The following is a 22,070-nucleotide window of genomic DNA, read 5'->3' as shown; positions in this document are numbered from 1 at the left end:
TGAACGTCATTAAACGTCGCCTCACTAGAAACCCCCCGGATCTCGGCGCAACGACACAAGCTTTCTCTCAGTCCTTGCCATGTCCAGGGATTCACAGCGCCCATGTCAGGCTTGACGATCCAGTACCATCACTTTATCCGACGCGCTACTTTCCCGTTTCAAGAGCACTTCTGGAGATGTTGAGAAACACCAACATGAACCCATGCATCTCGCCGAAACCATTCCCAACTCTGATGCCTGCTGGACCTACTGCTGTTGGCTCAGGACTGTATTCCGCCCAACACAACATATCTCAACATGGAAGGAACACATGCTTGCGTTTCGTCTCGCGGTGAAATGCTGCGAGGCTGCTACAACAGTAATCTATATCCATGCCGTTGTGGCACAGCAGGGTAGAGGCTAGAAATGTATTTAGAGGCCGAGATGAGTCGCCTCAACGACGAGGTAAGCACAGGTTCATCACGACCATCTTGCCATCGCTCTCGTCTCTTTTCTTTTTCAGGGCGGTTTTCCTCCATTTACTTCACTTCTTGTGGGCTCTGGCAGCTCTCCTGTTTACATAAAAACTCATTTCGTCCATTCTTTGTTATCACGTCACAAAAGTCCCTCTAGATACCCAAAAGTCTTTCATTACCGCATCTCAAATCCCGGGCATAAGCCGGCTTCCTTCCAAATTCTATACCAGTTTCGAAATCCATCAATCCACCAAATCGCCATCGTGTGCCACCAACACCCCTCAATATACCAAGAATCCAGCCTACACACTCAACGAAGAGCAACACAATCATGCACGCCTCCCTCCTCCTCACCACCATAACGCTATCCTCCCTCGTCCTCGCAGCCCCCGCTCCAATACCACCCCGTCTCCCCTTCCCCTTCCCTCACCACTTCCACAGCCGCGAAAACGACAGCACGACACCCCCATCCTGCAACCTAGCCACCCTCACCCAACCCCCCAACACTCTCACACCCCCCACCCCCTCCATGCACCTCGCCCTCATCGCCCTCGGCCAAGGCACCCAAAACTACACCTGCACAGCCCCCTCCTCCCCCCCCTCCCCCATCGGCGCCCTCGCCCAACTCTACAACGCCTCATGCGCCCTCGCCACAAACCCCCGTCTCCCATCCACTGATCTCGCCATCTTGCAAAACCCCGCCGCAGCCATTGGCTCCCACTTCTTCGCCGATAACACGACGCCTGAGTTTGATATCCCCTTGCTCGGTATCACGCGCATGCAAAAGGTCGAGGAGGTGGATGCGCCTGCCCCGGGTAATGTCAAGTGGTTGCGCTTGCAGCCGCAGAGTGCGGGCACGACGAGTGGTGTCAAGATGGTGTATCGGCTGAGTACGGTGGGTGGGTTGGCGCCGGCGTCGTGTGAGGGGAGGGCGGCGGGCGAGGTGGTTACTGTCGGGTATGAGGCGCAGTATTGGATTTATGCTTAGGTGGGCTGGGCTGGACTGGGCTGGGAGGAACGTGGGGGGGTTGATGTTTGATCGTTATCTGAGCGTGGGTTATGTTCATAGTGTGGGAGGGGTTTTTTTGTTGCCTTCTTGAGGCTTGTAGAGGTGTTTTTTAAGACTTTTTTTCTTTTTGTTACATATTGTTGGGTGGGTTAATATACCGTTTCCACTAGATGAAGACATGTCGTGGCTTCAGTTATATCGAACAAACTTGTCGTCTCAACACATTTTTTACACAGACGTTGCACGTCGCTGTAACACTGTTTTAGACTTGACATTGAAAAAGGAGAGTGCTACATATCCTCCCACGTCAACTTCACCATATTCCGCCCTATATCAGTTTCAGACTTCGCCCGCTCCTGCAGAACCCCTATTGGTGATTGACACAAAAAGGTGATCCTGTCTGCAGCATCTTCCTCCAATCCACACACTTCCTTGAAGTTCCCAACCTCCACTCCCCGCTTCCTCGTCCTTTCTGCAAATTGCGCAAGCGGACAACTCTTCCCCGGGCCACTATTACAATCCGGAATAGCCGTGATGCCGTCGTTGATATTGAGCCTGACAAACTTCTGTGGACCAGCTCGGTCTCGTATATCGCAGGACAGAAGCTCGAAGATGATGCGGCCGCCCATGGGAGAGATTTGTGATTTGCGCCACTTGCGATCGTGGTGAATATGTGTGGTCGGGAGGTGTTTTTCGTCGTTAACGATATCCAGTGCTGTCAACATCGGTGCTATGTCGCCGTCGTGCACGCTGTGTTATATCAGTCGAAGCTTGAAAGAATCAACCCGGGCTGGACTCACAAGCTGAAAAAGAAGGGCCCCGACTTTGGACCTTGGACAAGTAAATTCGTTGTCGCGTTCAGCCACAACCACCCCATACTTGCAGCGTACTTGTTCCCGGGGCCCGCACGATAGTAGTGGAGTACGTCGCGGGCGTATTCGAAGGCCAAAAATTCGTCGCGTGTAAACACATTGCACCAATCACTGAAGCCACGGACAAGCGTTTCGAAGCCACACATCTCCTGCATAGCGTATATCTCGCTATCATTGAACGTCATGCCTGCTTGTTCTGCCAGACGCTTTCGAATTGGAGGTGTGTATGTGGCGCGATATTCATCTCTTTTCCGCAAGCCCCTCGCGCAACCTAGTATCAAGTCTCTTTTGTTGGCCAAACACGTCCGACCCGGAGTGAGAGTATTTGCGCCGGCAGATGCATCCTCTGATACTTGTGTCAAGTGTGCTGAAAAAAGGTCGTCGTGGTCTCTGCTGAAGAATCCAAGCACAAAGTGAAGAGCTGTTTTGGCGACGCGCTGAGACTTGCTGGCCCAGACCTTGAGAGGTCCTTCCGACAAGGACGAAGTATGGTTCGAGAAAAGGAGTTGATAGCGTGTGCGGAGGCGAACCCCCGTGGTGAAGGCTGAAAGAGTCCCACTGAAAGGGCCTGTTCCAGTCAATTGTTCCAGATCGTTGTCATCTTTCAATTTGTTAGCGAATGAGCAGTAAAGAGAATAGAGTGGCACCTGTCCAGAAAAGTTTCCAATCGTTGAAAAAAGCGAGGCTGCCCTCAAAAGTCTTGCCGCTTCTCTTCATGCGATCGACGACGGACTTTTGCACTACCGCCCAATGTGAGTGTTTGTTCGTTCTGTTTCTTGAGATGCTGCAACTTACGCCGACCATGTTTTGTGGTAGGATACCGTTCTGCATGGCGCGACATCTTCACAAAATCAGGATCCATACACTTCTAGTTCATGTCCATGACAGATGGGAGGGATAGCACACCATGTGGACCTGCTCCACAACACAGCCATCGGGCACTGCAATGCCACCTTCCACAACGTCGGATACTTTTTCGATCCATGGCCCATTGCCACCTAGATGATACAAAATATTCCAATCGTCAGTCGTGCTGCCCCCGCCGAGTTGATGTTCTGCCGGTACCCCTCGACTGCGCTCTGGATGCCACCAGCTATTCCAGCTTGGGTGGTGGGGCTTATTGGTTGTTGCAAGGCTCTGTGAGGAAGCCAGGGGACATGATGAAGAAAAGAATGAGAGTGTTGTTGGATCGGCTGGGTAAAAGAAAGCCGCAACGGCCACAAATGTTGAAATGACGGCTGCTGCCCAACCCAGTGGCCTGAGCATATTGGCACTTGGCTTTGAACAATTGTAGCGAAAGTTATACCGGTGGGGCGGTGTTGGTAGTAATGATGAAGTTGAGGATAAGCAAACAAATGGTGCCACTGTTTCAATGGCCCGACAACAAGGAAAGCGGTGTGTTGCCCAAATATCTGTTCTTGCCAAGCATCTACCGCAGCCGTAGGTACAGAAGGACGTGTGGATCCATCATGGCCGGGGACTTCAAGCAGGTGCGGGTGATGACTCTGCTGGCCGTTTCTGACGAAGGCTCTGCAATGTTGTACACGTCACAGATAGGTGCACGATTTCAGTCAGTGGCCGTGAGGGGTGAATGAGTCTGTCAGTCCTCGGATCACGTGTCCCACCATATCGTCAATGTGTTTGACTCGTCATGTCTCTTCAAACATTCAGGGTAGGCCTTACCCAATTAGGACTAGTACAAACACGACGTGACGCGACGCGACATGACGCGACACATGCACGACCAAAAATGGCAGGTGGACCGCGGCATCTCGACCGAGAGCTCCACCTCCGCATTCTCCACACTTCTTTAACGTTACGACATGTTACATACTACCATGTTGCTATCTGTCTTACCAGCTTGGATTTCTCTTTGATTACCCATGCACTTTGCGAGCAAACTCCCACCACCACACTCATCACATCCCTTCTCACCATGTCCTCGGCCAGCCGACCACCTGCTCCCCACGCCACCGTCTACGAACCTGACCCCACATCCTACGTCTCCTATCAACGCGAAATCTACTCGTCGCTCCACCCGCCCAAGTTCTCGACCAAGCCGTCGCAATGGGAAGCCGCTGCCCGCGCCGCCGTCCCCTTGCCCGACTTTCTCTATACCTATGGCGCCGCCAGCAGCGAATCGACACACGCCGCCAATCGCTCAGCCTTTGAGCGGTACCGGCTGCGGCCCTCGATGCTGGTCCAGGCCACCCTCCGCAACATGTCCGTCACCCTATTTGGCCGGCAATACAAGAGCCCGCTGCTTGTAGCGCCCATTGGTGTGCAGGAGATTATGCATGTAGACGCCGAGGAAGCGACGGCGCGCGCATGCAAGGCCGTCGGTGTGCCCATGATTCTTTCCACAGCGGCGACGCGCAGCATCGAACAAGTCGCGGCTGCGAACGGCGATGGGGATCGCTGGTACCAGCTGTACTGGCCGAAACCGCAGGCAGAGGAATTCACCCAGAGCTTGCTGGCGAGAGCAAAGGCAAATGGCTTTGAGGTGTTGGTCGTCACACTAGACACGTTTATGATAGGCTGGCGACCTAGCGATCTCGACGAGAGCTACCTTCCCTTCATCTACGGCCAGGGCTGTCAAATCGGCTTCTCAGATCCCGTCTTCCAGCGCATGTATGCCGAGGAGCAGGCCAAGGACACACGCAGCATGGCAGAAAAGGTCTCAGAGATATGGCAGATTCTCAAACGGCCCGGGAGTATTGGTGGTGCGGCAAAAGTGCTGACGCACGCGAGTGTCATCAAGAAGGCCATGTTCTTCACGAGCTTGGTGGCAAGTGGTAATTATCGTGATTGGGACGATCTGCAGAATTTGCGCAAGTACTGGGATGGACCGATTGTGCTCAAGGGGATCCAGACGGTCGAAGATGCCCATCGGGCAATGGAGCATGGCATGGATGGCATTATTGTGTCGAACCACGGCGGAAGGCAGTTGGATGGTGCAATTGCATCCATCGACGCATTGGCTGAAATTGGGGCAGACGACAAGGTCAAGAGCTCTAATCTGACCATTCTCTTCGACAGCGGAATCCGGACTGGCGCCGATGTGCTGAAAGCCATTGCGCTAGGTGCCAAAGCCGTGCTCGTCGGACGACCGTACATCTACGGCTTAGCCATGGGAGGCGAGGAGGGCGTCAAACACGTGTTGAGATGTATGCTTGCAGATACGGACAACTCGCTTGCAAATTTAGGGAAGAAAACTACGGCGGATATCAGTCGGGACGATGTCAGGGTGGTTCACAGATTAGCAAAACTTTGAGCACGTGGGTAGGATGCAACGAAGAAGCCATGGTCAAGACGTTGTACATTCAGCACTGCGGTTTCTGCTTGCTTTTCTGTAGACGAGAGCATGCAGATACAACAATGTCTTCCAGATTTCTACTGTCCGGAGCATACCCCGACAGGAGCGCTCAAAATACCGGCGGGGCTTCCTACAGTAGTGCGGCTACAGCAATCAAGCCACGGCTTGATGTCCACATGTTCCGGAATATCGAACGTACAAGTACCTCCGCTGCCCATGGATCCACGAACGCTTTTATATTTAGGAAATGTCACCCTGGCGCAGCACCATTCGGCGACCTCCGGAACTGGCTGCGAATCCTTTGTGCACTGGCACGGTACTGCGCTTTGAGCCTGGGAAAACGTTAATAGACTGTACGCGAAAGTGGAAACGAGGTTTAGATATATTATGGGCAAAAAAGGCTAGCACGTTACCTGAGCAGGGACGAAGAGGGTGAGGAATAGAAGGCCAGCGGAAATAGTAATTCTCATAGTTGCGAATAAGGATGCTTAGGTGATGTAACGCAACTTATATTTATGTAGTTGCTAAAGCAAAATACAAGGGAATATAAGGAGATGTTTATATAGGTAGTAAAGCAATACAAGGTGCAGTAAGCATATAAACAAATCTAAAACAAACACGTTTTAAGAAAATAAAAAAGAAGCTAGGTACTTCTTAGCGAGACATATAGTACTATATATATAGACAGGCGGGGACTTTATGTGGGTGGGTACGGTAGTAAGCTGCTTATTGCTCTCACTACGGCAGGCAAGTACCGTAGTGTGGTATTGTACGACAAAGACTCCTTAAATAGTATAGGTAGAGCAATCTCCTGTCTCAGCACTCTGAGTCCCGGTGGGTGGTGCCCTACAGCAAGACTTCCATTTTTCAATGTCGTCCTGCGTTGTCACGAAGCCGGTCTCTTTATAATCGCAGCCTGAGGCATAACCGACAGCTACCGGTGTCCCAGGAACATTTCGACCATTTATCATCAAATTTTGGCAGCAACTTTTGGTGGCTTCGAAAATATCTTTTCTCGACTTATTCTCGAGGTTATAGCAGCCGCAAATTTCACCCTGTCCGCGTTGAGCCTGAGGTAATGTTAGCATGAAACGTACGCTGCTGGATGCAAGGTTGGAATGCAAAGGATGAGAAAGAAGGCAATCAGGTCACTCACATGGGCAGAGGGATGCGGGGATGGCAAGTCTCATGGCTGTAGATGGGGTGTTTAAATGAAAATAATTGTTCTTCGTGTGGGGCTGTACGGTCTCGAAGCCGAAGAGTTGGTACAAGTTCCAATGTGGGATCGAGTAGGTGTTGCTGATGCGATATTCTGAGGGATTTTGGAGGAGTAAGCAATGTTTATATAGTGAGGTTGTACAAGGTACTGGTACACTTTCACCCCCATTTGTCCAAAAAAAGTTCGTTCCTATAGGTAAATACCGGTACTACGGTACCGGTACCGGTGCCGGTATCGCGCGTTGCGCAAGTGCTTACCGGTACCTAGTCACCCGGAACAACGAGTTAAAAGTAAAATGTAGTACTTATAACGCCAGAAATCAATCAATGTAAAACTTTATAGCTTTCCTATTTATTTGCAGCTTTAAAATCAACCTCTATATGCCTATATTATGCTGCTTTCTCTAAGGCTTCGGTGGGTGACATCCGGGTGACATGCCAAGAACGATCATCATTTTTGACATGGGGGTGCTTTGATCTGTATAAACATAGCATGATCACGCAATACAGCAAGCATGTAAATGGCCTGTTTCATGTTAAAATTCTTTTCATAGTAAAAAGTCCGTGTTTATATTAAAAGTGGAGGTTATTGTGGGGTGCATCATCTCGATTTTCGGCAGAGGCTGTGATAGATCGCATAGGGATAGGTAGGTACAGTGTTATGCTGGTCTATTTGCTCCCACTACGGCAAGAATTGCGAACAAAGGGACACGTAACGCCTTTTCCATGGCACAGCTATAGTCTATATAGCCAGCACCAAATATCAGAACAATGATGTCAATTTCCCAACGCATGACGGGCGCTATTACGTCTTGAATACATGTGTACTGTACATCACCTGTTTTCTCTAGTTGATACTCAGTGTCAGATACTGTTCATTTCTCTTTGTCCATTTTGCATTTTCCAGTCCGAAAGTGTTGGACCCGAATTCGCAGCATGAAAACCTCGACCCCTTAGTAGAAGATTAAGAAGATTAGAATATACTATGCGTCTAGATCTAAGATTAGGACCAGATAGATGGGATTCTGATGGAAAGCTGCATAACAATAGGCAGAGGTGGCGCACTCGAAGCTATATCAAATTCATCCCCCTTGCGATTAGTATCCATGCTTTGCCAACTCGGTCTCTGTGTACTCCCAGAGCTTCTTTTGTAGGCCTTGGTCCTGCGCCCACTTGCTACCCGTCTTCTTGACCCCCACAGGCGTGTAAAAGGCGCCGTTCTCCAGATTCTCCTTCTTGGTTGTAGCACACCACGTCGTATTGAGACTCCCACCCTTTGCATCCTTGTAATGCCCACTCAAGAACGTGCCCAGCAAGCCATAGATCCACAAACCAATCTTGACAAAGATATTAGTGCGCAATGGGGCAAACAAATCGGTAAGAATGACGCCAGGATGTAGCGACACGCTCGTAATCTGCGGATACTGCGCCGCCAACTCGCGGGCAAAGAGAATATTGGCAAGCTTGGAGCTACCATAGCGGCGCCATGTGCTCTCCTTTTCCAGCGCGGCCTGGTCGAACTCAATGCCCTTGGACACAGGGAGCATGTGGCCCAGACTGCTCAGATTCACAACTCTGACGTCGGCGTCCGGCAGCTTCGCCGTTTCCAGCAGGACGGGCAGCAACAGCTTGGTGAGCAGCGCGTGTCCCATGTGGTTTGTGCCAAACTGGATTTCGTAGCCTTCTTTTGTGGTGCTGTAGGGTGTGGCCATGATGCCTGCGTTGTTGATCAGCAGGTCCAAGCGCGACTCGCGCGCTTTGAACGTCGACGCGGCTTGGGCAATGGACGAGAAGGATGTCAGGTCCAGCGGCAGGTGGATGATTTCGCACGCATTCGGGACCGACTTGTTGATGTCGGTAATGGCATCGCGAGCTTTGGATTCGGTGCGGGCGGCGAGGTAGATGCGGGCGGGGTTGTGCGCGGCGAGGTAGGCAATGGTTTGTTTCCCAAGTCCTGTGTTGCCTGTCGTGTCCAGGTTGGATCTTGTCAGTGTTGGTACCAGAAGATTGGCTTTGTGGACGGGCGCGTTGTCTGTGATGTCATACCACCAGTCACGAGGATGACCTTGCCGGCTAAACTCCCAATGTCTTTTCCCGGGTTGAAACTGTCGCCCATGTCAATTGCTGTGTGTATTCTCGTCTCGAGTTGAGTTTGGTGATGAAAAGAAAGATGGCGGATTGTGCTCCCAGATGGCTGGCGTTGTCGCGGCGAGATCATTTGCACGACAAGTACCGTACGTACCTGGGGCAACCCTAAACCTATTCGGATGGGTGGTCCAGTGGCCATGAACTGATGGAATCTCAAATCTTGCTATACGAAATTCTCTACAGTGGCTATCATCTAGCCTGTTTAGCTATATGCTTGCCAATTTCTTGACCTGTATTATTTACAAAGTATTCTTCTGATAGAGTAGAGTCTAGAGTTCTAATACACTGTAGTTACCAGCCTACCAGCCTACCAGCCCAACCGCTATGGGCCTATGGCTAACCAAGGTCCTGACTCTTGCGGCCTTGGAAATAATCAACCTGTTTGAAGTTGTACCTTCTTGTATTCTCAACACCTCTCCTTCGTCTCCTATCAGAGGACTACTCCATCAACACAGTTTTCCATTTGTAGATCACTGAATGAGCACCGGTGGGATTACTCCGACTCGCCGAAGCCCACCGCGGCGCATGGCACCACCCTTTTTCGTACATACTATACATACATGAAGACATACATGAATAGACACCATGTTACACAGCAGGCGGGAGTAGCTCACTAGTTGGCTGCCGTTGCCCGGTAGTGGACGTCCAGATGAGGAACAGGGCGGGACATGGGTTGTACCAGTAGAAACCAAATAGGTACCGTGCTTGCGTACTATAATACGTACAACTATGTACTATGGTAGCGCACCAAAGCTGCATGCATGCCAACACGAGCTGCCCCTGGCCATGCTCGCGATAAAGTGGAGGAAAGCCGACATCACGTGACGACCATTACCCCGGATGTGGAGACCTCGGAAGGTAAACCGGCATTGACAATGTTTGTACCACAGGAAATCCTGCGAGGCACAGCGTCAAAAGGCGCGCATCGAGACGGGATTTCCCATTGTTGTCATTTCGCCTGCCTCAAATCCAGCTGAGATGGTCCTCGCCTGAGGCCTAGGCTACGGTAGGTACCGGTACCGGTAACGTCAAGGTTAGGTAGCACCGGTACCTACCGGTAGTGCTCCTCCACTTCAGACACTTCCCCGCCCAGCCCTATCTATCTACGGTACATACATAGTAGATCTAGAGGTAACATGTCGAACTCATCCGCTCAAACATCAACAGCCCCAGCAAACCCGACAACCTCAGCCGCGCGCAATCGTGGCAGTCGTGCTAGCCGTCGCAATTCTCCGGCCCATGCTGACAGACGGTCGCAAAGACAGCGGTCGCAGCGGGCCGCATGGGCTTGTGAAAGATGCCGTCTCAAAAAGCTCCGATGTGTTGGCGGCCATCCCTGTGCTGCCTGTCAGCGAGCAGAGGCCGAATGCGACTTTGGTGATGGAGGCTCTTCCGGCGACCACACCTCAAGCCTTACGAGCCAGCGATTACTGCAGCTCGAGAAGACCGTTGTTGATTTGGTAGCCAGCTTAAACAGGCGCACTCATCCCCCCTATTCGGACGCCTCCAGTCAACCACCCGGGCCGCTCACTTCACCTCTCCCATCTTTGGCCCAGACTGCCCCATTTGCCCCTTCAGATCTCACGGGACCTTCTTACCATGGATCAACAGCTGAGCTTCCAGCCATCATGTCCCGTGTGCAGAGATCACCTGCTGCCTTATCGCAGGCGAACACAGTACCGGCATCCTCGTACGCCGTGCCTGGTTCCCTGCCACGCCCTAGGAGTCAAGCCATGAATGCAACCACTCCCCTTAGCACTTCATCAGTTCCAGAGGAATTGGGGTCCCGATGGATAGCTTTGCAACACAACGCAGCTCCTTTCCCTCCTTTGATGGGCCATCCTGCCATCTGGACCGAAGACGCAGCAGGCGCCAGTCCACAAGGCGAGCAGGAGGAACGGCCAACTATAGGTCCCACGAGTTATAGAGCCAACGTGGGACTGAACAGCGAGCCTGTCTCGGAACGTATCATCGACGAGGCGTCAGCGAAAGCTCTGTTTAGCCTGTTAGTCCCGATGATCGATTTAATTCAACTTTTGTTTTGCGCTTACCAGTACTGTAGTTTCGTTCGAAAGTGTCATCCATCCTCTCCACTTCTTGATTCCTCCAGCGACGAAGACGGCCATTTCAACCATGTTCGCGCTTCGTCTCCATTTCTCTTCACTGCGATCCTAGCAGTCGCTGGCCGTTATCGTACCAGCTACCGGAACATGCAACAAACTACGTCAAATCTGCCACCGATTTCTGACAGTGCCTTTGATGCTCTTGCAGATCTCGCCTATGCACACCTTGGATTTGCCCTGTTCCGTAAGCAGCACCGCCTGTTCGACATACAGGCCACCATGTTGCTCTCTGTATGGATACCAAGGGGTAATGGGCAAGCTGCAGATCAGTGGGTGACCATGGGACTATGTAATCGCTTGGCATACCGAATTGGTATTCCAGATGCCTGTCGCAGCCCCGCCATCTTGAATTTCACAGGTTCACATCAACTCGAGGCTGGCAACATTCAAGAAATTAGAATTGCTTTGTCTCGATGGTATACGTGGTTGAACGTTACACAGTACGGTGTGATTGGGGATCCCTATGTTTTGGCTGTCAAGTAACACATCTTCGCAGATACGAAACCTTCCTCAGCCTAGGATTCGGTCGCCCTCTTACCAACCAAACAATCGATCCTGTCCCTCGTCAATTCCTTAACACGGTGCGAAGATTGGGACTCGCAGCACAGGTGGATCTAAAAGCGGCAACCTATGTGACCAGCTTGGCCGAACTTTCTCCCGTAAGCTTCCGCCCTCTGTCCCTCTTTCACGGGCAGTCTACTAAGTTTCAATCATTTCAGATTGCAACAGACTTGATATCCGGGTTGAAAACTTCACGTTCGAGGACTACAAGTGGCCAAGATTCCGCACAGCCCTCTGGCACAACATGGCAGAGGACTCTAACACTACTCTCCAAGCTCAACCCAAGACTAGATGAGTGGCAACGTCAATGGACGTGGGATGGTCAGTCTTCAGCCAAATATGTTGGTGTATGCTACTGACGCTAGTGAAGGCTCTTACGACACCATCGCACTCGACCATTACGCAACCTTGGTGAAGATATACGGTGAACATACGCGATTGTGCTTGAATTCACTTTCTCTCAATCTTGTCATGACTAGTCCGGGAAACGAGTCCCGACAAAACCAGCTGATAGTGTCGTCCTTGGGCAGGGCATGCGATGCAGCAGTTGCGCTTGTGAAGCATTACTGTCCCACTCCTGGTGCCGAGTCAGTCGTAGCTTATGGCGGAGAGGTAAGCTGTTCTTGATCCTGGTCCCTTTGGAAAGTTCTTGTTATACTAATTTCCTCTACACAGTATCTCGTCTTGATCCTCGGACAAGCTGCCATGTTCATCGTGCGATTACTGGTTGCTCGGCTTTCGCAACTCTTGCCCGTAGACCCATCGGTTCTGGTTCACTATCTCAAGAGGGCCATTGAAGTCCTAGAGTCCAGCAATATTTCTGCAACCAACATTTGTGCTTGGATGGCCCAGCTCTGTAGTGGTCTCGCCTCCCACGCAGGCGTCGTTCTGGCACCAGATGGCGACGTTACCGATGCAAAGTAAGTGCTGAATGACCCCGGCCATGAAACCTCCTGAAGTCACATATCTGACACAACGGACTACAGCATGGCGCGAAAGGATACCGACCTCCCAGAACTCGAGTGGGACTTTGATCTTAGCGCCATATTGGCCCAAGATGGCCCGATCGGAGGCACGGGTCTTGATCTGGGTCACTACTTTGACTTTTCGATGTGATGATCTTGGTCCACTATCATCTGATGTGAAACGTCACGCAATATTCACCCAGGATAATGGATTCACATGTCAAATGTATGGCTTTTGAAGATCAGGTAGCATTATATCATCAGGAAAGCATGCTTGTAGATGTAGTTAGGTAATAAGATGAAAATGATACGCCGATTCGCCCCGCTAAACCAAAAGACTAAGTCCTCACTAACTTCATGCAACCTCTAAGCGCGAGGGACTCTTCCCCGTCCCCGATTTCGAATCATCATGGTGCTCGTACGTCTCCACAGTGCCCTTCTGAACTTGCTGAATAGCAACATCATTCAGTTCGTCAATGGCGCCCTTTTGTTTATCAAAAATCATCGACACTTCTTCGATGCTGTGGTGCCTTGTCTCAGGATACATGAAGTAGGCCAATACGAGGTAGAATACGAGGATAACGATGTAAACGGCATAGCTAGATGGTAGAGGAGTAAGCCTGTGAGGTTTGGAGGCTTGTGTAGAAGTGGACAAAAGACTTACTATTTCCAGGCCAGGTTCCGTAGGGCAATGGGATTTACGAATTGATTGAAAGCGTTTGAGAAGGTTCCAACAGAGGTGAAGATGGCAAGGCCTTTTGTGCGCAGGTTGTACGGCATGATTTCGGCAGTGTAGGGGACAGGTAGTGGGGACCATGCGATATCGTAGAAGCCGTAGTAACTTGAAGGAGATTGTGTTAGTATAAATCTCTTTGTTGTTGTAGTGGCGCTAGGAAACAAACAACAACTTACATGAATAGAATAGGAACTACGGCAATTCCCAGCCCACGACTTCCGGTATTAGCAAAACCGGCGGAGAATCCCATGAGGAAGCAGTACGATATGAGCATTCCAATGAGTGAGGTCAGGAAAAGTGGACGACGTCCGAATCGCTCGACGTTGAAAGCTGCTCCGAATGCTAGGATAAGGTTCCAGATGGCTAGAAGTACCTCGATTAGCAAGTGAAAAATGATGGAAAGTGGGGTTTGTATTTACCGAGTCCCGAAGTGAGGAGCAGAATTTGTACGGGGGAAACGATACCAACGGATCGGAGTACGGGCGTAAGATAACTAGAAGCAGAGTTAGCGTTCGAGATTTCCAGGTGCGACAAAAAAAACTTTAGTGGTCTTACTATGACACGATGCCGTTGCCGACCCAGTTCAATCCGACGCACAAGGATAGAGTGACGATGAGACGCTTGCGGTTTCCTGGTGTTCTCAAGAAATCCAGATAGGACGATTGTTGACCAATCCGTTCTTTCTCCAAAACGGTCTCAATCTCTGCGAGCTCCCATACGACCAAGGGATCATCGATGGCGCCATTTGCGTGGTACTTGCTCAGTACATGGGAGGCTTGGCTTATTTTTCCATTGGAAATAAGCCACTACATAATAAATTTAGTAAATCATCAGAGCAGCGTGTAGAGATGGCCGTAGTAGACGTACCCTTGGAGATTCGGGACAAGTCCATAGTACTGAGAGTACCATGAGAGGTCCTAGGCACTGAGCTAGTGAAGGTAGCCTCCAAGACCATGATCCTTCCATGTACAGTCCAGCAACTGTAACCAGCCTTCTTGTCAGCAAATTCACAGCAAAAGAGGGTCTTGTATCTCTGACGTACAGCATAGTAGTGCCGACAGAAAACTGCCAAAGTAAAAGGAGGGAAAATAGCATGAAGCCATGATGGGTCGTATCCGCGGATGTGCAATCTCTTGAATCAGAGCTGGAGCAGCAACTTTGGCGATACCACTCCCAGCACCTATAATAACTCGACCTGATAGTGCGAATTAGCATTATTGTGCTTCTTTGTCACCAAGAGGGAATATACGAACCGGCGACCCAAGTGCCGGCATTGTGAGCAAAAGTGTTAACCAATGCACCCGCAAAAGCCAGTAGGGTTCCTACGGCCAACGCAAGCCGCCTTCCATAGCGTGCAGATAGGAAGTCACCAATATAGGCCGTGACTATGCTTGGGAGAAACAAAGTGGAGGCGTAGAGACCGAGGATTACGCCTCGAGGATAGTTGAGAAATACGTTCCAAGCCTCGATTGCTTGTAAGCCGTTGAGTAAACCTCCATCGTCTGGTCGGATGCGGGTCAGTGAAAGGAAGGCTATGGGTTTGGTAAGAGCAGCACATACAACCCTGTTCATAGATTGTTAATGCGGCACAGTGAGGTGATGAATGAGAAACTTACGAGATAGAAGATGACTAAGCAGAGCCCGAAGCTATAGGAATGAAGCTCAGAATCATTGATCCGTCTCAAGATTGATGGGTTATTGCTGAATTGAACTCACCAATGCACAACATTGATTCTCAGAGCTGGGTCCTTTATCCAAGATGCATGGGTATTATCTGTGAAGCGGTGTTAGCAGCCGAGCAGCAATGCAAGCCAGCTTCGGCACTTTGGCGAAACCTACTAGGTATATCTCCAAACGAAGACTTTTGGTTCGACATTATGGAAGTTGATGAAACGCAAAAGTGGATAGTAGATGCAGCAGCGACCTCATGGTGATACCAACAGCTTTTTCCGGGGAAGTAAGCTAGGTTAAGAGGGCCATGACTGCAGCATGGCCACGTGCAAGCTAGACATGGCCCGGAAGGCTGGCCCAGATCTTGCCCAGGTCTTCGGGGAAAAGTCGTTCTGGGGCGTAGGCGAAAACAGCAAGACAGTGGGGTCAGGGTTATGGATTGGCTACCGGACTGGTGGGTCCGGGGAACATCCGATGACCCGATCTGGGTGGTGACGTGAGTCCGGCACCTCCGTGGCTTGGCGCTGCAAGTGATCGGGTAGAGTACATGTCCATGGCATGTGTCGAAAGCTAGCTGGATGAGTGCCTGAAATGTAAATATACCACGGCTTATCGCGGTCCATTGAAAAAGCTTGGAGAAATTTCACTTTCTTCAATTCACGATTACATTTGTTCTTGCCTCTTCCCCCCCTCCGTCATCTCCTCCTTTCTGCTTGCAACTGAATAGCTCCGAAGCTTGTTGCATGCTGCGCGTCGCCTTCCACAGTCTCGATCACCAAATATCAGAATGGCGAATAAAGGCATGGATCGATCTTTCTTGACGGCTTCTGTCGAGGAGCTGGTTGATCAGATGTCCTTGACTGAAAAGCTGTCTCTCCTTGCAGGCGAGGATTGGTGGAGGTTCGTCAATTGTGTTCTTAAATATCTCTACATTATACTATTAACTTCTTGCTAACAATTGTAATAGAACTGTAGCTGTACCAAGGCTCAATATTCCTTCGTAAGATCTGCGACTGGGTGATGTCCCTTTAACCGAAGATTCAACTAAATCTGGTGTTCTAGTATCAAAGTCACAGATGGTCCTAATGGCGCGCGAGGACAATCGTTCTTCAAAATGAGTAAGTACAACACTACATCTCACTTCACTTTCAGAACTCCGTACCAACACTTCAATCAGCACCTGCCGTTGTACTTCCCAACGCCACGAGTCTGGCCGCAACCTTTTCAACAACACTTCCAGGTGAAGCTGCTCGATTACTGGCTGCCGAGACTAAAGCGAGAAGGGCTGTCTGCCTTCTTGCGCCAACCATCAACATCTGTCGAAGTCCCCTTGGAGGCCGAGCTTTTGAGTCATTCAGCGAAGACCCCACTCTTAGCGGTCTGATGGCAGCTGAGTACATATCTGCCCTCCAAGCCGAAGGCATCAGTGCGTCAATCAAGCACTTCCTCGCCAATGATCAAGAACACGAGCGAATGGGTCAAGATTCCATTATCGCGCCCAGAGCACTCCGTGAAATCTACCTGCGCCCATTCCAAATTGCTCAAGCTCGTAGCCAGCCTTGGGCATACATGACGTCGTACAACAAACTCAATGGCACCCATTGCTCCGAGAACAAGTGGCTGCTGAATGACTTGCTCCGAGAAGAATGGGGGTTTGACGGACTCGTCATGTCTGACTGGATGGGGACCTACTCTGTCGCAGAAGCTATTAACGCTGGACTAGACTTAGAAATGCCTGGAAAGCCCCGATGGCGACAGCTGGGCCTGGTGCGCCAATCCATCAATGCCCATAAAATTCGGCCCGAGACAATCAACGAAAGAGTAATAACCGTTTTGAAGTGGGTGCAGAAGCTTGCTGCTAAGAATCAAACCATCGTCTATGAACAGGATGACTCAACCGAGTTTACCAGAAATGAAGATCAAGAAAAAGATGCGGCTCTGGTCCGACGCCTCGGAAACGAGGGAATCGTCCTGCTAAAGAATGAAGCCTCAGCTCTTCCTATCCGCTCTGGCAAGGTAGCTGTCATTGGGCCAAGTGCCAAAGCCAACATCATTACCGGAGGTGGTAGTGCCAGGCTCCGCCCAGCCTGGTCTGTGACACCATGGCAAGGTCTGGTAAACAATAAGCCTACTGATGTAGAGTTGTCTTATTCCCTCGGTTGCAAAGGATCGAAATTCCTCCCAGTCTTCGGCGAGGAATTCACGAGCGAAGACGGCAAGACACCAGGCTTCGATATGCTGCACTACGCCATCACCGCTGATGGCAAGCAAGCAAGTCAGCCAGCTGTATCTGAGGTGTGGAATAGTTCAGATATCATGCTTGCCGATTTCTCCCATCCCGATCTAGGCGCTGATTATTATACGGAGATTCGAGCGCTCTTCACTGCGCCAATTACAGGTGATTGGCAGTTTGAAGTTAGCGTCACAGGCCAAGCATGGGTGTACCTTGATGATGAGATGGTTGCCGATTTGTCAAAAGAGCAGAAGCGAACTTCGTCGTTCTTTGGCAACGGTGGTAATGGCACTGTAATCACGATTTCAGTGGTCAAGGATAAGGTTGGTCATTATTCATGACTGGCTTCAATTTGCAATTGCTGATACTGAATTCTAGGTGTACAAATTCCGTCTCCTACACGACTCCAGGAAACCTCCGCTAGCACCAGGTCAGGACAGCCAGCCACTACAACTGATTGGCATGAAACTCGGCTCATTCCGAGCCCTCAGCGAGGACCATAGCATTGAAGAGGCTGTTCAGCTTGCTAAGAAGTCGGATACGGCTGTTTTAGTCGTCGGCTTAGATCAAGATTGGGAATCGGAAAGCTACGACAGGCCCAATTTGTCTCTACCTCTCCGGATGAACGAACTAGTCCATCGCGTGGCCACAGAGGCACCAAACACAAGAACTATCGTTGTCTTACAGACAGGGTCTGCGGTTTCAATGCCTTGGTTGGATAACGTTGAATCAGTCGTGTGGCCCTGGTACGGTGGTAACGAGGCAGGCAATGCAATCGCCGACATTGTTTACGGAGCTGTCAACCCTTCAGGTCGACTACCCATTACGCTACCTAAGCGAGAACTTGACATTGCTGCGAACTTGAACTTCAAATCCGCCCGGACCAAAACGTATTACGAAGAAGGTATCTGGGTTGGTTACCGACACTTCAACGCACGGGGTATAGAACCAATGTACCCATTCGGGCACGGGTTGTCATACACATCATTCGAGTATTCTAACCTCTTCGTGGCCCCATCTGCTTCAAGTTCGCCAGACACATGGGGTATCCAGGTTTCCGTCACCGTGACGAACACAGGCAATGTAGCTGGTAGCCATTCAGTCCATTTCTATGTCACGCCACCGCCTGCAACCTCCAACTCCCTTACGCATCCCGAAGTCACTCTGCAGGCGTTCGCAAAATCTGCCATAATTTCACCAGGTCAATCTGAGACAGTTACTGTGAAGATGGACAAATGTAAGTCACTATTGGAATCTTTGCGCACCTAAGCCATAGTGCTAACAAATCTCTTTTAGATGCAATTTCTCATTGGGACGAGCTGACTTCTATGTGGCGGGCTGAGCCTGGGACATGGCACGTCAAGATTGGCAAAGATGCCCAAACTATGTGCGCAGAAGCGCCTTTTGATGTTGCAACTGGGTTTAAATGGCGAGGCGTTTGATTTTCTGGGACCATAATCTTTATATATTTAGACTATTGGGTGAGTTTTTTTTTATGAGTTATGATTTGCAAGCGGTCAATCAGAATTGGAAATGCGAATATTGTGGTACAGTGAGAGCTTTGATATATGGTGACCTGATCGTGTCGTTGTCTAAGCGCGTGAAAAAAATCTGCCATGTCATTCCACAATTAAATATCACTTGTATACTTCAAGATTGTTTAATTAATGTAACCAGAAAAATAAATGCTTTCTACCGGAAAGACTGATCATGAGCGTGCCAAAGTGCCATGCCGATCCACATGGCATTACCCTGGTCACTACTTCTCCAGCATTGACAAGTGACATTACGTGACCAACAGACCATCTTTTCATCCATAGTTTTTGCTAATCAATAAAATTATCCAATCGCTTATGGTTCAGACTAGAGTCTCTACGTCAATCTAACGTAGCGACAAATATTGAATATACTGGGTCCAATTCCCACAAAGACCAAAACGGCGATCACTGCGAAACCGAACCAGGGTCGGGACGCATATTCGGGACTTCAGAGCCCAAACTCCAGAAACCGAGCCCTCGGATCTGGGGCACACGAGCATGACCCCTGCTAAAGATGACTTAATAAGTGTGGGGAAAGTTTTTCAATTGGTCGATGGGGATTCGGAAGCTCCCCGGACACGCGATCAAGCCGTGCACGTGGGCTGGAAATTCCCCGGACAACGATTCCACCACCTAAGTGCGTCCGGCAATTCCCCGAAACTGGGGAGCAGCTGGGGTTATAGCGTATGCTGCTGGGTGCAGATGTTGTCTTGGGGTGCATCTATTAAAGGACCAGGTTCACGCGGTTCTTGTTCGAACATCCAGAGTCAGGATTGATCTCCAGTTCACTACTATTATATTCGCTTCGCAATGGCTGCTAAAGTCAAGTGGACTGAGGTTCCTAGTAAGTTCAGCTATGTAAGGGAGTATTGAGAGCATTCCGCTGATTATTTGCTGCTAGATAACACCAATGCTATTTGGTACAAGGATTCAGGGCTGCGTCGCAATGTCGCATTTGGACTTGGTCTCTGCCTTGTCATTGCAACCAATGTAAGTTTGCATTCCCTCGTATATCAAATGAAGTATATTTTCTAACGATCATGGACAGGGATGTGGGTACTGGAAACGTTTTTCAAGTTATTTCAACAACTAACCATGCTACCCATAGACCAAGGAAGTCTCTTGACTGGTTTCCAGGCAATGCCTGCATGGCAAAGGTATATTCTTTTTCTAAATTGTCTTTTATATTTCTACGAAGCTGATCGGGGAACAGATACTTCAAACAGCCAACTGGCGCTCTTCTTGGAATCTACGCTGCTTCCTTCTTCCTCCCGTCGATAGTCACTGCTTTCATCGGAGATTACATCTCCACGAAGTTTGGCCGTAGATGGTGCATCATTATCGCAAACCTGGTTATCTTGCTCGGGTCATTGGTTAACACGTTTGCCACATCTATCGGCATGTGGGTTGCTGGTGAGTAGCCATTGTGATGCGAGGAACGACACTCCCAGTCTGACCATGTATTTTAGGTCGTGCCATCATTGGATCTGGAGTCGGCATTGTCAAAGTAGCGGCTCCCGTGTTGATTCAGGAAATAGCCCATCCGCGTCTCCGACCTACACTTGGATCCTTCTATCAGACGTTTGCATACTTTGGTATCTTCTTCGCAGCATTCATGACATGTAAGTCCGCGATTGGGTTATTTATGGATGGACAAGTTCTAACTGCTATCAAGTTGTCGGCCTGTACATCCCAGGAGACTGGGGCTGGCGTTTTCCATCGCTTCTCCAAGTCATTGGCCCGGTCGTCATCATCATTGTTGCTCTCCTCTGCCCAGAGTCCCCACGTTGGTTGGTCAAAAATGGCAGGGATGAAGATGCTCTGAAAGTGCTCGCCAAATACCACGCTAATGGAGACTCACAAGACCCTCTCGTTCAACTGGAGATGAGGGAGATTGGCGAAGCCATTTTGCGCGAAGCTGCTCAGCAACAGGCCAGTTTCTTGGACTTCCTTCGCACGCCAGGAAACCGAAGGCGTTTGTTGACCATTACCTTGATGGCATTTTCTCTCAACTGGATGGGCAACGGTATCATTACCTAGTAAGTTTAGACCCCATGCAATGATGCCTTAACTTACACAAACAGCTATCTTGCACCTATTCTGAGGTCTGTTGGTGTCATCAAGCCTATTGAAATTACTCTGATCAATGCTGGTCTCGGTCAGTTTTTCCCTCTGCATTTTAACATCAATTTAACTTGACTTGGAGATTGTGGGAACATTTTGCTGATATACACACAGCTCTCTTCAATCTTATTCTCGCTGGCCTCTCCGCAATTTACTGCGACAAAATCGGACGCCGTCCACTGTTCCTCATTTCAGTCACTGGCATGCTGTGTTCTTACGCCGCTATCATGGGTCTCTCCGCCGGCTTTGCAAAAACCAAGAATTCCTCCACGGGTATCGCTGTTATCGCATTTCTCTTCATGTGAGTCTCAAGTGCAGGCAAAACAGAATCCACCATCAAATCTAATAACTGTGTCACAGCTACTTTGGGTTCTATGACATTGCCTTTACCCCTCTTCCTGTCGCATATACTGTCGAGATTCTGCCTTTCACTGTTCGATCGAAGGGTGTGGCGCTGTTCACCAGCACAGCTACCCTGGGCAACTCGTTCAACCAATTCGTCAACCCAATCGCCCTCAAGGCCATCGCTTGGAAATAGTGCGAGACCCTTGCCATGTTGTAACTTGGAGTATTTGCTAACACATTGTGCAGCTATGCAGTCTACATCGGTATTCTCATCTTCTACTTCGTCTACATTTACTTCATGTGCCCGGAGACTAAACGCCTCTCGGCTGAAGATGCATCGCGAGTATTCGACTACGACCGCAAAGGTAACTTTCGAGGTGTGCGAAAGGAGGACCTGGAGAACCCAGAGACAGAGTGCACAAAGACATCTGAAGCCACATCTATGGTCGATGCTGAGGTAAAGACAGAAGAGAAGAAGAAGGAAGGACTTGACTTGTAGGCTTCGAGCACCTGTAGTAATAACCGAATTCAAAACAGCAGATAGTCGTGGCGCAGAACATCATGAAAATATGAAGATGTATCGATAGACGCAAACTGCTACATCTTGATATGTTGTATTATGAAAAGTAATGAAGATTAATGAAACATGCGACCATGACAAACTTTGCTGCTAAGAGGAGTGAGTTGATGTAGAGCGGAGCAATGCATGGAATCATATAATAGCCCGTGAAACCAAGTCCGTGAAAAGGCTTCTCT

The 22,070-nt window shown here is 49.8% G+C and overlaps 9 protein-coding genes across 9 annotated transcripts; 5 read left to right on the top strand and 4 right to left on the bottom strand.

Moving 5' to 3' along the window:
- Positions 1-786: 786 nt before the first annotated feature.
- IAQ61_008920 (uncharacterized protein) lies at positions 787-1,443 on the top strand (the record flags this gene model as incomplete). The annotated part of the gene is made up of 1 exon (XM_003836514.2): positions 787-1,443. The coding sequence occupies one exon, from the start codon at positions 787-789 to the stop codon at positions 1,441-1,443; it is 657 nt and encodes a 218-aa protein (XP_003836562.2).
- Positions 1,444-1,723: 280 nt separating this feature from the next.
- IAQ61_008919 (uncharacterized protein) lies at positions 1,724-3,198 on the bottom strand (the record flags this gene model as incomplete). Its single annotated transcript, XM_003836513.2, has 4 exons — positions 1,724-2,214; positions 2,265-2,937; positions 2,984-3,076; positions 3,132-3,198. The coding sequence occupies 4 exons, from the start codon at positions 3,196-3,198 to the stop codon at positions 1,755-1,757; spliced, it is 1,293 nt and encodes a 430-aa protein (XP_003836561.2). The 3' UTR covers positions 1,724-1,754.
- An 11-nt stretch (positions 3,199-3,209) lies between these two features.
- Positions 3,210-3,602, bottom strand: IAQ61_008918 (uncharacterized protein; the record flags this gene model as incomplete). The annotated part of the gene is made up of 1 exon (XM_066098178.1): positions 3,210-3,602. One exon carries the CDS (start codon positions 3,600-3,602, stop codon positions 3,210-3,212), a length of 393 nt encoding a protein of 130 aa, XP_065951817.1.
- A 670-nt stretch (positions 3,603-4,272) lies between these two features.
- On the top strand, positions 4,273-5,610 carry IAQ61_008917 (uncharacterized protein; the record flags this gene model as incomplete). Its single annotated transcript, XM_003836512.1, has 1 exon — positions 4,273-5,610. One exon carries the CDS (start codon positions 4,273-4,275, stop codon positions 5,608-5,610), a length of 1,338 nt encoding a protein of 445 aa, XP_003836560.1.
- Positions 5,611-7,732: 2,122 nt separating this feature from the next.
- On the bottom strand, positions 7,733-9,062 carry IAQ61_008916 (uncharacterized protein). The gene is made up of 2 exons (XM_003836510.2): positions 8,917-9,062; positions 7,733-8,833 (listed from the first exon to the last, which is right to left on the bottom strand). Exons 1-2 carry the CDS (start codon positions 8,984-8,986, stop codon positions 7,968-7,970), a joined length of 936 nt encoding a protein of 311 aa, XP_003836558.1. The 5' UTR covers positions 8,987-9,062; the 3' UTR covers positions 7,733-7,967.
- Positions 9,063-10,646: 1,584 nt separating this feature from the next.
- IAQ61_008915 (uncharacterized protein) lies at positions 10,647-12,818 on the top strand (the record flags this gene model as incomplete). The annotated part of the gene is made up of 7 exons (XM_066098177.1): positions 10,647-11,023; positions 11,081-11,581; positions 11,638-11,800; positions 11,861-12,023; positions 12,073-12,314; positions 12,378-12,622; positions 12,689-12,818. 7 exons carry the CDS (start codon positions 10,647-10,649, stop codon positions 12,816-12,818), a joined length of 1,821 nt encoding a protein of 606 aa, XP_065951816.1.
- A 204-nt stretch (positions 12,819-13,022) lies between these two features.
- On the bottom strand, positions 13,023-15,411 carry IAQ61_008914 (uncharacterized protein; the record flags this gene model as incomplete). Its single annotated transcript, XM_066098176.1, has 10 exons — positions 15,243-15,411; positions 15,120-15,177; positions 14,657-14,967; positions 14,446-14,598; positions 14,271-14,383; positions 13,959-14,209; positions 13,823-13,896; positions 13,580-13,766; positions 13,332-13,508; positions 13,023-13,266 (listed from the first exon to the last, which is right to left on the bottom strand). The coding sequence occupies exons 1-10, from the start codon at positions 15,277-15,279 to the stop codon at positions 13,023-13,025; spliced, it is 1,605 nt and encodes a 534-aa protein (XP_065951815.1). The 5' UTR covers positions 15,280-15,411.
- A 390-nt stretch (positions 15,412-15,801) lies between these two features.
- On the top strand, positions 15,802-18,786 carry IAQ61_008913 (uncharacterized protein; the record flags this gene model as incomplete). Its single annotated transcript, XM_066098175.1, has 5 exons — positions 15,802-15,974; positions 16,137-16,192; positions 16,252-17,630; positions 17,686-18,544; positions 18,604-18,786. Coding segments are annotated over 5 exons (2,613 nt in total), but the record flags the coding sequence as incomplete, so codon positions are not given.
- Positions 18,787-19,655: 869 nt separating this feature from the next.
- Positions 19,656-21,813, top strand: IAQ61_008912 (uncharacterized protein; the record flags this gene model as incomplete). The annotated part of the gene is made up of 4 exons (XM_066098174.1): positions 19,656-19,689; positions 20,315-20,556; positions 20,625-20,884; positions 21,561-21,813. 4 exons carry the CDS (start codon positions 19,656-19,658, stop codon positions 21,811-21,813), a joined length of 789 nt encoding a protein of 262 aa, XP_065951813.1.
- Positions 21,814-22,070: the final 257 nt, after the last annotated feature.

This window comes from Plenodomus lingam (genome assembly GCF_022343315.1).
Source record: "Plenodomus lingam strain CAN1 chromosome Unknown contig_5, whole genome shotgun sequence".
Classification (NCBI taxonomy): Eukaryota; Fungi; Ascomycota; class Dothideomycetes; order Pleosporales; family Leptosphaeriaceae; genus Plenodomus; species Plenodomus lingam.
The sequence above is the reverse complement of the archived record's forward strand: the minus strand, read 5'-3'. Positions and strand labels throughout refer to the sequence as shown.